A 15,088-nucleotide genomic window follows, 5' to 3' on the forward strand; every position below is an offset into this window, starting at 1 on the left:
CTAGAAGCCTAAAGCCCAGCAGAGACAGATGAAGGCCATCTCTGACAAAGCATTGTGGTCTGTCAATCATTGTCCTCCCAGGCTGTCAGGTACTGGATCCCCTTGGAATGACACCAGAAACTAAGCCAATTGTTAAAGTCAATCATTTTCTGTTTGTATTGAGGCATTATTCTGGGTGATGATAGGATGCTGCTTAAGGTTATGGACATACCTGCCTGGGACACATATTCAGCTCAATCATGTCTCTTCATATAGTCCAGAGAGGTACGTCTCAAGCTATTCACACCAACATGGACTACGTAGTACCTGTTACTTGAGTGCATGCATGATATGGCAGAATTTAGCACCTGACAAGCAACTTACCGTGACTTTCTCTTTGTCTAGCCTGGTGAGGGTGACATTTGTGTGTCTCTCGATACAGTCTCCTATGACTAGTATGTTGGGCTTGTGGCTGGGCCTTAGAGGCTGTGAGACACAGACTTGCGTACTATGTGTGATGCTTGATGCTGTGGGTTGTGATGTATGTGTGTGTTTTTGCTTCGGAGGTCTCTTTTGTTTAGGAATATTTTTGTTAAGAACCCCCACATACGTAGGGGTGTGTTGTACAGATGTGGGTAGTGTTAGAGGTGTGGTGTTCATAGTGTTTGTGCAGACAACCTTCTCAGTGCCAGATGGACTGGCTTGTGACTGAGGCAGCAAGGTTTCTAGGTTCGTAATGTAATTTCGTCTCTCACATATTGTGTTCCTAGGCGGTAGTAGCAGAGGGTTGTCTCTGTACAGAAGGCAGTTTCTACACTGTCTCAGGATGCCCATATCAACCATACTAGCAGGAGAAACCATAGGAAATTGTCCATCCATGGTTATCAGAATCTGTGGAAGAGAGGTCAGGGATAGTTGTGTGGGTACTATCTGAAGAGAGTACCTATAGGTGTGAGTAGGGCTGGATAAAATTAATACAGTAGCTGTTGGCGAGGACCTCACTTACACAGGAGTGCTGGTAAGGGAAATAGTGCAGCTGAGATACCTCACAAAGGGTTTAAACAGTGCAGTGGCAGTGCACTACAGTCAAACATGCACAAACCCATGCAAATGCTGAGTTTAAATACCACAAAAATGAAAGTAAACTAGAAATAGTGGAATTGACCAATCAACCCTTGTCCCTGAGCTCTTTGCTCAATACCCTATGCCAAACCAACTCCAACCAGTTCACTTACTCCCACTAGGTGCAAGCAGGCCCTGGACAACACAAGATGGAGTAGCAGTAAACACAGGAATCACACAAACAGATGTGGATACAGCAAAACCTGTAACCAATGCTAAAGATATTTAAACTCTGTTTAGGTTGATTTAACACAGGTGAACAGATACACACAAATATAACAGTAGCAAACAAGGGCAAACTGATTTAAACAAAATAACCAATTAACCAATAAAAAATCTAAAAACTGAGCCCTGTTCCAGCAGTCTTCAATCACATAAGTTCTAACTGCACAGTTCTGCCACTAGGGTGCAAGGATACCATCTGCGAAAAAAAAGAGGGCCTGGAGGAGTGCTCAAGTTATACAAACTAAGCTACATTGGTCTGGAGGAATGCTCAAGCTATAGAAACAGAGCTAGATTTAGCAGGTCTGGATCTAGTCTATGCTACAGCAAACAAGGCACACCAATTTCAGAAAGCATCAGTTCAAATAAGCAGGCACAATAAGCCTTCAACCAGCAATTCCCAGCTCAGAAGGGCAGAATCTACCCTCTTCTCCCACAAGAGTGCAGGCCACAAACCTTTATAATGTAAAATAACTGGCCTTAAACCCAAATGGTTAAATCAGAACTAAGACACTTTTAGAATAACAGACACTAAGACTTCAACCAGCAATTCCCAACTTAGAAGAATGTAAGCTACATCTCCTGCCACAAGAGTGTAGACCGCAAACCTTCTTAATGTAAAAAAAATGGCCTGAAGCCCAAGTGCTTAAACCAAAAGGCTTAGAATAACAGTTGCAATTTAATTAGGCTACGAACAAGTAGTAATAAATGCAGCAGAATAAATGCAATTGAGTACTTTTAAGAACAAGCAGCAAAAAGCAAAATAAAGTAGCACAAAACACAAATACAGTAAAAGCAGATGCATAAAATGAAATGTTTAGGTTAAGTGAGAAGGGATGAAACACTATAATTCAAGGTTGGTTGAGAAACTTCCTTTCCTTCACTACCCTGTGTTCTTGTGGTAATATATCCTGTTAACTTCTGTTATATTGCATGGATCACTATGGACAGTCCTAATTACTGTGTTCATTTGTTTATCAGTCTTCTGACTTGTTGGGTTTTATTGACCTTCTGCAGTCTATTTCTTTCCTTGATCTTAATATATCTATATATGTCTATTAAATTAAGCAACTCTTCTCTTAGCTCACATTCTTCTAAACTGAGAGCAATTTTTTTGTTTTCCATTTCCAGTGGGCATTCTATAGAAAGTTTTAAAGCATCTTCTTGTGGCACATTCTCTTCAATTTCATTGCTGTGCCATCCTTTGCTCTGTCATATGAGAACTCACTGGCCTATCACTCCTCAACATTGACTGCATCAGAGTTTCCACAGTTTCCTGTTCCTTCCCATACTGTCTAGCTTCAAGTGAACATTTGTACTGGTTTCCTGTGGAAGGCTCCAAAATATCTTCATATGGCACCTTACCAATTGCTTCCTGTTCCATTGGTTTCCCCTTAATGTGGATATTCATTGCTCTACCCTGTTGTGGTGTTTTCTGAATTAGATTTTCTACACTGAATCCTTCACTTCGCAGGTACTCCATAATCTCAGTTCCTGTTTCTTAAATTTCTCCATTACTAATATCTTTTTCTACTTTTCCTCTTTGTCTTGTTATTTTTTGTATTGTAAAGTTTTCCATGTCCAGATCCCTTTGCCTGCATTTCTCTTCAAATATTTTTTGTGCTGCTCTTTTTGTATTGGTTAGTTTTGCTTTCTCCTTTGTATAAATATTACACCATATTAAGTATCTTTTTCTTTCCCATGTCCATATTTCTTCTTCAGATGTCTCCTGATCTTCCTGCTTCTTACTTTGGGAACTCACTCCATCATGCTGTGATGTAACCTGTGTTAAACCTTCTGTACTAAATCCTTCACTTTGCAGGCACCCCATAACTTCAACTTCTATTTTTTTTAACTTCTACTTTACTATACTTTTCTACATTCCCTCTTTGTAATACTATTTTATTTACTTTGAAATTTTCCATATCCGGATGCCTTTGCCTGTATTTCTCTTTGAATATCTTTGGGGCTGCCTTTTTTATCTTGATTAATTTGGCTTTCTCCTTTGCATAAATATTGCACCATATCAAATATCTCTTTCTTTCCCATGTCCATATTTCTTTTTTATACTTTTCAAAAATCTCTAGATTTTGTTGTTTATATTTTTGCACTTCCTCCGATGCTACTTTTTCCAAACTGATAATACTTTCTTGATCTATATACTGTTTTCCACAAATATCTTATATTAATCAATGCAATTTTTTTTATTTGAAGCTTCTGACAGTTTTTCCCTGTGGAAGTATTCTTCTTTCCTCTAATTTCTCCCTTAATCATTTTGTATATCTTGTGTCTGGAAATTCTGGACTTTTTGCATAATAGTAACAATACATAATTTCTTTCTTATTCTCTATAGTCTACTTTATCATCTTTATTGTTCTTCTTTGGCCTTCAGTTTTTGTGATTTTTGTGGACTACTACTTCCTTGTACAACAGGGGGGACATCCTCTCCCTAGGCCTGGCCTTGCCCCATTGTAGGAATGTTTCAGCATTTTAAGGATTTTGCACTGTCATCTTTTCCAGTCCTGACACCAGTGGGCTCACTAGGCTTGGGCACTTTTTTATCGTGGCTCTTGTGCACCCAGCTCTCATTTTTAATTTTTAACCTACTTCTGTCCATGATGTATGCTATATAAAATACAGTCTATATATATATATATATATATATATATATATATATATATATATATGTATACATATATATATATATATATATATATATATATATATATATATATATATATATATATATATCAGTGTCATCTTGGTGAAATTTTGTGAAAAACAGGGACCACATTGTGAAGGTACTCACCGAGACTTGAGGATCAATTCAGTTTCGGCAATAATAATCTCCTTTATTTGCTGACTTATCATCTCTTTATTTGGACCCCTTTCATATCTCTATTAAGACCACTTCATCTCTCCATTCAGACAACCCTTATGGGAGATGTGATGAGATCAGAGATTCTACAGTAAGAGTCATGTCTTAAAGAGAAACTAGTTGTGGCCCCAACCATGGACCATCTTCTTGGCTGGAAAATGGAGGGTTTCTTTTTACCACAAAGGATCTGTAAGTATAAAATCAAGACATACTCAGCCATGAGATCATGTTAATGACTAGTTTTGGTGTTATTCCCTGAGATTTGAAATTAGGGGATTTAGTCTTAGTCATAGCATCAATACAGTCAAAGTTGCCATGAATGGACTACTTAATAGTCCACTATAAAAGCCAGAGATAGAATGTAGATCAACTTTTCCTTGAGCATTGGTTTGACTGAAATTGATAAAGCTGAGACAAAAAGTTGAATGATATAAGATTCAATACAGCAGATGAAAATACTTTCTCCTCTACCCTGCCTATAATTTCACGTCTGGCTTTGGACACTTAGTCCTGTAGTTTACTGAGGAAGTCATGTAGGAGCCCTAAAACAGATCTTAATCTTTTAAAGTGTGTGTTTTAGATGGTAGTCATCTTCTTGGGAGCAGGAGAAGCAGAATATAGGATCTCCCTATCTGCATAAACAGTATATTTAATAACAGGGCCCCTGGGTATGACATAAGGCTCATTTTGCTTCTTCTCCAGATACATTTTGTGGCATTTCTGAATGAACAGAATGTGAGCCAGGAACCAGTACACAATGGACCTTAAGGTTTCTCTGATGAAGTGGTTATCTCACAGGGAGCTATTTGAGAAACAATTCCTTATCCTTAGCTATCTCCTAGATAATATCTTCTAATTGATCTAAATCCTTGTAGGAAGACACGAGGACAGAGAAGTCTGTCACCTCCAGCTCCAGAAGGTAATTGTTATTGCATGGATGTCATTCAGTGGACTGAGTATATGACTAGTGAGCACTAGCCTGTTGAGAGACAAGGTGTTGCTGCTTGAAGATAAGTCTGCCAAAAATGGTAATGATAACTGTGAAGCCTACATTATTCATAGTGCTGGCATCAGGCCATCTTCCATTAGGGTGTATTCCTTCAGCCACACCGACAGGTTTCATCAGACTTCAAGGAACTGCCTTAAGTCTATGATTGGAGCCATAGATCCTAACAAGGAAATGCCAGATAGACTTTCTTAAACTGAGCCATCATGTCCTACTGGGCTGATGGAAGGCCTGACTGTAACAACCAAGCCTTGAACAGGTGACCAAATGGTCTAGATCAAGGATCCAATAGGAGGATGGGCATTGCAGGCAGTCCTACATCGCAAGGCCCATCTTCAGTGTGGCTGCTGGAAGTGATCCTCATCTTGGCCCCTTATCAGCCATCAAAGTGGATGCTTATGAATGCATGAAAGAATGGATCTATATCAGTTCATCGAATCACAAAATAGTGATCACCTCTTCATTGAACACCTATTTAAAGAAGCTACCAATTTTTGGATGGGGCTTTCAGTGAATTTTTTCCCAGTGCAAGGCAACAGCTGTCCGCCATCCAGAATTTGCCCTTTTCCCCACTGTAGTGCAATCTCAGAGTTGGTATATTTAGTTAGGAGGGGTGTGGGAGGCATAGCATCCCCACTTGAGTAGTTAAGTTTTATTGTTTGGTTCTTAATCGGTAGGGTGGCCTACCATTGGTTTGCCCTAGAACATTTGCTGAAAAAGTCTGCTGATTTGCAGCTTCGATAAATTGTTGTTTGATGAATAAGTGTTCAATGATAAGCGATTCTATGAACTGATATAGACCCGAGAGAACATCCCACCAACCTCTGCACGTGTCAGTTTCACCACTGCTATTCTCTATGTATCAGAACAGACCAAGAGCTCCTTATTTTTACATGTATAGGTGGCTGGTTGAATTGCTGGCCCTTATGAGAGTGCTTCATATTTTGATCATCCCCTTGGCAGCACAGACAATACAAGCATAGGTTCTAACTCATTACTGGTAGACACACAAATTTTGAAAACTTTGGTACTTTAGAGATCAAATATGGACTATTTTCTACAACTACATATGGCTTACATTCTGGGATTTGTGAGCAGCAGAAAATAACTGTTAGGTAAGGAACTAGGCACATTCTTCTTCTTCAAAGTGTTATATAATGATGTGCACTGGTATGTGGTGTGCATGCCCCTGAATACAGCAGTTTCAGATAAAAAATCCCAGTCTGGAATGGATGAGACAATGAAGACAACTATATACCCATCAAAGAGGATCAATGATGTTAAATACAGAGATGATAGGAAAGTCATTTTCTCTACATTTTCCCATTCCCTTTAAAGCAAATACTAAACCTCAGATGTAGAATGTACCTTAAATATGATTATCTTAATATTTGAGGGTTGATCTGGTCCTTTTTGTGGTAGGTGCTTAGATTTTTCTGGTAAACCTCCAATATTTCATGAAAGTAAGGCCAGGTGCATGGAAAAAAGGCTAATTAATATACACCAAGTAAACATAACTTTATTCTGCCATAACAGCATACCGGTTTTGGCTTAATTAGCCTTCATCAGTGCTTCATTCATTCATTGAAACACTGATGACGGCTAATTAAGCTGAAACCGGTATGCTGTTACACAAAATATAGTTATGTTTACTTAGTAAGGAATTGTGCTATTTATTAACTATCTATTCACCATAGTGTGAGGAATACTGGCTGCGGTGTTGGTGCTTAGATTTTTCTCTCTGAAATGGAAACAAATAAAAGCATAGCTTTTTTCTTACCCTTCTGCACAAGCTCAGTTATCAGAGTTGCGGGAGACTTTGATATTGTATTATTATTATTAGATCAAGAGTGTAGGGAATTTTTTTTACATATTCTCTTTGTTTCATTTTCAGCATTGTCATTCAATTCTTTAGAGTTTTTAGATATTTATTATTAATTAATTATTAATATTAATTTATTTAAAATAAACAGTTCTGACACTGTTTGCCTTCTTAACATTTTCACGTCTTTCTGGACTCTCCTTTTCTAGCTTCCTTGTTTTCTAACATCTGTAACATCTTTCTGTAACAGAAATCTTGCAATGCTTTAACTGCATTTAGCACTTTATAAAATCTAGCACAATCTTTGCAATTACCAGTGTTATGCAAGGCAGGTGGATAAGAAAAAAGTTGAAAAGGAAGTTGTTTGTGGATGTTTATCTCCATTGCAGATGTTTATTCACTGTCTTAAGTTTGCATAAATTTACCTTCCAGTAACTTAATATTCCCTGACACTAAAAAAAAACTGGTGCAAAATTCTAAATAATAAAAATAATGAAAAATTTGATCCAACTTCAGTAGACAGTCGATTATCTGAGTGTCAGTTATCCAAAATGTCAATTATCCAAACGCAGCCTTCCAAAGTTTTTGGGTAGAAAGAATCGTAAAGTATGAATATATAAACGTTATACGTATTCGCTTTTGCATATTTTTTGCGCTTGTAGCTCACTTTTGTGTGAAAAATATTCTTTATTGTCTACTGGGATTGTTGAATTATTAAAAAGTGTATTCCCTGCATGCAGAAAAAACAAGATTTTAGAAGTTTTTTTATCCGGTTCAATGTATGTTTGATTATTCAGACAGTTTAATTATCCAAACTACCCTAGGTCCCATAAATAAATAGTTGCCAACAAATAGTGGAAAAAACGCACTGGTAAAACAAAAAGTCCACCACACAAGCGCAAATGAATCCCAGTCCAGTAGATTGTCAGGAGATTTCCACGTTTAATGTACAAAACGAATACACAGCATGAACCACGGAGAATACAGTATAACGCCAACCATCCAACGTTTTCGTCTTCAACTTTATCAGAATACATTAGAAGTAAAGTGCATAGTGTTTTTATAGTATCCACCCCTGTTTTTTAAAAACAGACCACCCAATCACATAAAAGCAATTAGTAAATCATGTATTACAAAATTGTCACTCAACAATGAATCTCTCTTAAATAACTCTATAAATAACAAATGTAGTTTCCTAAAAACAAATCAATTTGTGTTAATAAAAACCTTGTGTAATACAAAATAGAATGTTATGTTAAAAACATATAAATATTGTTTAAAAACATTTGATTGCCATAAAACCTTGGTTTGATTAAAAGACTCACTTTGACAAAAGGTTTTATCTCCATCTTGTGGTGAAATAAAATATGACATCAAATAGTCATACACCAGAAGAAAATAATCATTTACACTAAAATGAAATAAAAGAATAGTTGTGTGTGTGTATATGAATAAAGTACAACAAATGTAAACCACCAGAGAAAATCAAAGTATTAAAAAATGTTTTTGAAATTTTAAAGTACTAGTGTATTAACCACCTCATCCTAAACTACAACTTAGCTGCTCTGAGTTTAAGAATAGGTGCTAAGGACACAAACTCATTAAGTCCAAAATTCTTACTTGCGTCAAGCACAATTTGCCAATAAAGCTCTCTGTACTCAATGAAAGTTTCCCACATACCTCCCCTGGGATTTGTAGGTACAACTTCAAGAACAAAGAATCTAAAAGTGGAGTTCTTACAACATAATGTGTGTTTATATAATGCATTTGTTTCTTTTCTCACCCTGATGTCATAATAGTGTTCATAGATTCTTTGTTTTAACTTCCTTTCACTTTTTCCAATGTAAAAGGAGTTACATTCACTACATAAAGAGATGTAAATAATTCCTTTAGTGTCACAGTTTACAAAACTGTTCAAGTACAGATTTTTCCCCCTAGCCTGTAAAAAGCATTGGGTACCACAAATCAAGTGTTTGCAATAATTGCATCTACCACATTTGTGTAAACCTGTTTTCTGACTATTTTTCTTAATGTTAGGACCTCTTTCTAGTATATTTTTAATCGTGTTACCCTTCCTGTATGTATAAACTAAATCCTTTTCAAAAATGTGATCTAAATCAGACACTTTGGAAAAATTATTCCATTCTCTAATGAAAATTTTCTTAACAAGACCTGACTGTCCTCCATAAGTTGTTATAAGTCCTGATTCGTACTGGTCACAAACTTTATTTTTGTGGACAGGTGTTTGATGAATTTGTTCTCTCCCTAAAATAGGTGCAAATATATCCTTTCGTTTTTCATTTACTTCTTCAAAAATCTTGTCAAAAAATTCCTGTGGGTAACCCCTGTTGATAAACAAACCCCTTAAGTAATCCACTCCTTGGAGGAAGATGTCGTCCTCTGATGTCATTCTACTTAAACGCACCAACTGACCCTTAACTACACTCTTCTTTTGATGTGGAGGGTGACAACTGGTGTAATTTAAGTAGGAGTTTGAGAACGTATCCTTCCTGTAAACTTTAGAAGTAAAATTACTATTCACTGTCTTAAGTTTGCATAAATTTACCTTCCAGTAACTTAATATTCTCTGACACTAAAAAAACTGGTGCAAAATTCTAAATAATAAAAATAATGAAAAATTTGATCCAACTTCAGTAGACAGTTGATTATCCGAGTGTCAGTTATCCAAAATGTCAATTATCCAAACGCAGCCTTTCAAAGTTTTTGGGTAGGAAGAATCGTAAAGTATGAATATATAAACGTTATACATATTCGCTTTTGCATATTTTTTGAGCTTGTAGCTCACTTTTGCGTGAAAAATATTCTTTATTGTCTACTGGGATTGTTGAATTATTAAAAAGTGTATTCCCTGCATGCAGAAAAAACAAGATTTTAGAAGTTTTTTTATCCGGTTCAATGTATGTTTGATTATTCAGACAGTTTAATTATCCAAACTACCCTAGGTCCCAGTTAGTTTGGATAATGAACTCTCTACTGTCTTGAAAATACAACTGAACTGTAAACACTTTCAAAAAATTAATAGTTCGGAAGCAGGAAAAAAATTGTAAGATGACAGGAGTAACAATTTTTTTATACAAGGCATGCCACAATCGGTACTGAAGAAGCAATAATGTGTTGCCAACATTAACATCACACAGGGAGAGGTTTATATTGTTTGAAAAAACAGAATAGGCAATTACTGATATTAGTGAGTAATTCAAATTCAACCATTATAATAATGCTCTCACCAATGAAGAATATATAACTGGTTCTCATGAAGTCTTTGTGGAAGCGTAAGAGACAAAAGTGCTAAATCTAGTGTGGAATGACTTAGTGCATGATATCTTACTATTAACGTTTTTTATTTGGTTTTGGAGTCTTTCCATTTTGGACACACCAGTACACCTCCATTTGTTTACTCGTTTCTGAAGAGGTGTTTATGCGACCGCCACACATTCTGGATTTGTTTGTTAAAATAAACTTCTTCCTCACAGAACAAGTTCCAGTCTACATTAGGAAAATGCATATCCACAATACATTTAAAGCCTAGCCCCTATGTGACTCTAGGCCTTCAATGTCTTTTAAAATTACCAGGATTAATAGCAATTTTCTCCATTTATAATTCTTAATGCATGTTCAATATAGCCTTTTTAACCGATTGCCTGTGTCTATATGGCACTAAACTTTATACTCTTAAATACTTCAAGGTCTACATAAAGAACACCACCCTGACCCCATGTACAAAAATAGGGAAAAAAGTGGTTGTAGCTGGATGGATGGATGCATGGATAAAGCATGGTGCCATTGGAAATTTGTTTGCATTGCTCAGGTCTTTCAACATATACACTTCTTAAGGAGACACTTTCAGTGGTAGATCTCAGATTCCATATTGCACTCAACAAGTCCTAATATTTCCTCATTTATATCACAACTAATTAAATTTCCAATTCAGGTTATGTTGTTCTGTTGTACATCTAATTCAATATTTCTGCAAATAGTAATTTGCTGTATACTATTCTGTAAACAGTAATCTACTCTATATATTAGTAGTAATTGTTTCCACTGAATTTTGGCAGTCAGAGAGCTGTGAATTTGTTTAATAGACTTGTTTTCTGTATATCAGCCTTACTTTATCCAGTGCAAATTTCGTTTGTTGTAATTCACTGTATCATGTCCCGTACCTTTGTGATGGATCATAGCTGAAAATGGTTCCTGGACTAGTTCATTTGCTTAGTTATCAAATTAATAAATACTCTTTAAGGGGAAATGCGTAGGCATAACAAAGTTCTCAAAAGATATATTAGTGATTCAGATGTACTTGGACAATATTTAATTACAGCCTGAAAGGAATAGAGTAATGGGGTACAAAGTCCCTTCATTTACCATTTTCTTTCCCTTACATTGCAGGACCTAACTGCTATGCCGGCTCTGTGATTATCCCTGCAGGCATGACTGTGAAAACTGGCGAGAGGACAATATGTTTCTGTACTTATGAAGATGGCACGTGGTACATTCAGCCGCAAGCCTTATGTATAAAACAGCAACGTGATGTCAGTTCTGGAAAACAACTCATTACTAACTTCTTTTGATAGAATGTCATTTATATAATTGACAGATTTTCCTGAAAATGTTATTCTCTGTATATTTTATTCAAGTTCTTGAAAAAAAGCACTCACATATGTGTAGTTCTGTAGAAAAGATTATTGAGATCTTCCTGCTATGTGAGATTTAAAGTATTATCAAACCATTTTGTCAAGAGACTATGTCTACACAGCAGCATTGTTTAAGTTTTTTACTATGATTTGCTCAAATTAAATGATATTTCTCATGACATAAAAGATCTCTCAAACTCATTCCCTTCAGGATAAATTATCCACATGGCTCCATTACAGTATCCTCAGACAACACATACATAAATGTATTCCTTGGTAACATGAAAGATTTATAAACGCATCTAACATAACTGGAGGCAAGGTTAGTTTAGCAAAAACAATTTCCTCATAAGCTCTTTTGTTAACAACAATTGTGTTATTGAAAAATCATCTGTAAATGTATTTCGGGGAGGTCAAATCCTCTGTAACTCCCATGCAGAGATCTGCACCTCTTTCTATTGTCATAATCAGCTCGAAGATCACTACAAAAGAATGGTAAGGAGAAATTCCTCTGCAGTGACTCATGCAGAAAAATCTGCATTTTAAGTGAGCTAGCTGAAAATGTTAGTTTGTGCTGTTAGCTATCAGAAGAATTGTCAAGCATAATTAAACTTGTGTTACTAATAAAACATAAGAATTATCTTAACGTAAATTCAACAGCTGGATTCTTAATAGTAATAAAATAGAAAAGTTATTCAGCTATACTAATTCTTCTTTTGTGCTATAGGCCTTCTAGAGTATTAACATGCAGCTGGATCCCTTAGCCGTAGGACATCCACAGAGCAGTTGAAACTATATGTAGCAAATCCCTATGTCACATGTATAAATCCCTATGTCACAAGATGGGTCGCCAACTGGCTCAGTGACCGAACCCACACTGTGAAAGTAGCAGACTCTAAATCCAGCTTCAGACTAGTGACAATTGGAGTACCCCAGGGTCCAGTCCTAGGTCCTCTCCTGTTTGGTATCTACTTCTCTGAAGTACAAGCTAACACAGAAGGTCTTTGGCTAACAAAGTTCGCAGATGACTGCAAACTAGGAGCCATAATCAAATCTCCTAACGATGTGGACATCCTACAAAAGGGCCTCACTGAGACAGATGCCTGCTGTCAAAGCCATGGCCTCAAGCTCAATGCCAAAAAGTGCATTGTCATCCCTTTTGATAAAACCTCTGTACCCATGAACTACCACATAGTCGGTAGTCTACTTAACACCGAAAGTGTAATAAGAGACCTAGGGACACAGGTGGACAGTAGTCTCTCCTTTTCTAATCACATCATCACAGTAGTCAGGAAATCCTTCTACGTGGCATACCTTATCAAAAAAGGTTTCTCATCCAGGAAAAAAGAGGTCATTGTTCCCCTCTACTCATCACTCCTTAGACCCATTATAGAGTACAATGCCTTTTTTGGTATGTACCTCACAAGACATCTACAACAACTGGAAAGGCCACAGAAATACCTCACAAAGAAGATTACCAGCCTCAAACAGATGCCCTATGCAGAACGTCTCAAAAAACTTCAGCTTTACTCTATCGCATATCACCTACTCAGAGGCGATCTCTGCCTAACATACAAAGCTATGTCAAACCCAGAGCGGTTGGACATGCTCCACGTAAAGAAATCCCAATCCCTCTGAGCTACATGCTCTAGGGACCTAAACCTTGTCACCACAATAAACAGAACATGCTGGAGGGATAGATTCTTGTCTCAGAGACTTCCCATACTCTTGAACAAACTACCTATCTATATCAAACAAAGCTCGTCATTAGCACTCTTCAAGAAAAATCTTGATGATTCGAAGGGAGATAGGAAATTTACCCCGGGGATCACTTCTGTGGCTCTGCTTGACATGGGCACAGGAAAATAATTTTCTTGGGTGGCAAAAGCCTGGGTACCATTTGGCTAGGCTTTTATAGGCCCTTTTATTGGCCCTAGGACCAATAGCTTAGTACATACCAATGAACCTATGAACCTATCAACCAAATGTATGGATGTTGATAAAGGTTTACATCAATTCAACTACTCTGCATACAGTTAGCTGTGGTTTCGCCAACAGATTATTATAGTTTGTTATGCTATGGCTAATACACAGAACTGGAGCAAAGCTAGAAATTGTGTATTGCATTTGAATGATACACACATAGGCCTGAACACACACACACACACACACACACACACACACACACACACACACACACACACACACACACACACACACAAACCCCAGGATTTTTATAAAATCCGTGTAGGCACTGTGAAGAGCCTACAGAGAATGTATCCATGTACACGGCCATACCCCCCCCCCCTCGGCACCACACTATGCATAATAATGATGGTGAGCTGCTGAGGGAGAGCATAAGAACAGGGATATAGAATTCATGTAAGGAGAGGTGTAGAGGCTACTTGTAGTTGTGGATACTCCATGTACTGCTGCCCACTACTGGTGAAATGCTGTGAATTGTCAAATGTGTAATATTTTATTTTAATTTAATTTTTTTTCCGTTTTTTGTATGTTTGTGTGGCGAGGTGCAGAGCTCAGCAATGCCAAGCTGTGCCCACATATGGACAGCTGACACCTGCCACATATCTAAAAATATTAACAAGATGTCATTAATTATCATAATTATGTATTTTTTATTTTAAGTGTTTTTGGGGTTTTTTTGTTTATTTTTTTAATTACTGTTTGCGCAGCACAATGGGTGGTTAACCTGGGCTACAGCAGGTGCATATCCAGTGGTTAGTGAAATAATTTTTAGCTGGAATTTTAAATTTAGTTAGAGAGGGTTTCAGGGTTAAGGCAGGAGGAAGCGAGTTCCAAGTCTTTGCTATATAATTGGAGAACACTGAGTCACCGGCATGATTGCAGGATTTAGAGGTTTTTATCAGTAATTTGTCATTGTATCTAAGTGGCCTGGTACTGATGTGAGGGGTTATTAAGGATTGCATTCCCGGTACTTTATCTGGTTGGTTAAGTATTCTATGGGCTACTCTAAGTTGATTATAGAGAAGTAGGTTGGAGAACTCAAGCCATTTTAGTAGTTTTAGATTTTGACAGTGATGTGTGGGATAGGTAGACCCTGCAGCAAATCTAGCAATACGGTTGTAGAAGCCAGGTAACTTATATAGTTTGGCATTTGAGAGGTTAGTGAGAATGGGGGAGGCATATAGGAAAGTGTAGAGTAGGTGGACGTGTGCTGTGTTGGTTCTTACTATAGGTGTTAAGAAGGCTTTGTTCTGTAGAGTGAGCCCAGTTTTTTATTGGTGTTTTTGATTATTTGGTTAACATGTAGGTCAAATTTCAGATTGTTGTCAATTAGGAATCCTAGTAGTTTGCTCTGGCTATCAGGGGAGATTATGGTACCATTATTGTATGTGATTCTAAAGGGAACCTGAGGGGAGTGACGA

General features: G+C 37.0%; 1 protein-coding gene across 1 annotated transcript in view; it reads left to right on the top strand.

Moving 5' to 3' along the window:
- The window catches only part of LOC122788400 (brorin-like), a 191,398-nt gene extending 179,598 nt beyond the window's left edge, over positions 1-11,800 (top strand). The window contains exon 3 of the mRNA XM_044055470.1: positions 11,437-11,800. Within this exon, the coding sequence (XP_043911405.1) occupies positions 11,437-11,618 (182 nt within the window). The 3' untranslated portion in view covers positions 11,619-11,800. The remainder of the gene's footprint in view (positions 1-11,436) is intronic.
- The last annotated feature ends 3,288 nt before the right edge of the window (positions 11,801-15,088 follow it).

This window comes from Protopterus annectens, chromosome 13.part0 (genome assembly GCF_019279795.1).
Source record: "Protopterus annectens isolate FY-2018-M chromosome 13.part0, PAN1.0, whole genome shotgun sequence".
Classification (NCBI taxonomy): domain Eukaryota; kingdom Metazoa; phylum Chordata; order Ceratodontiformes; family Protopteridae; genus Protopterus; species Protopterus annectens.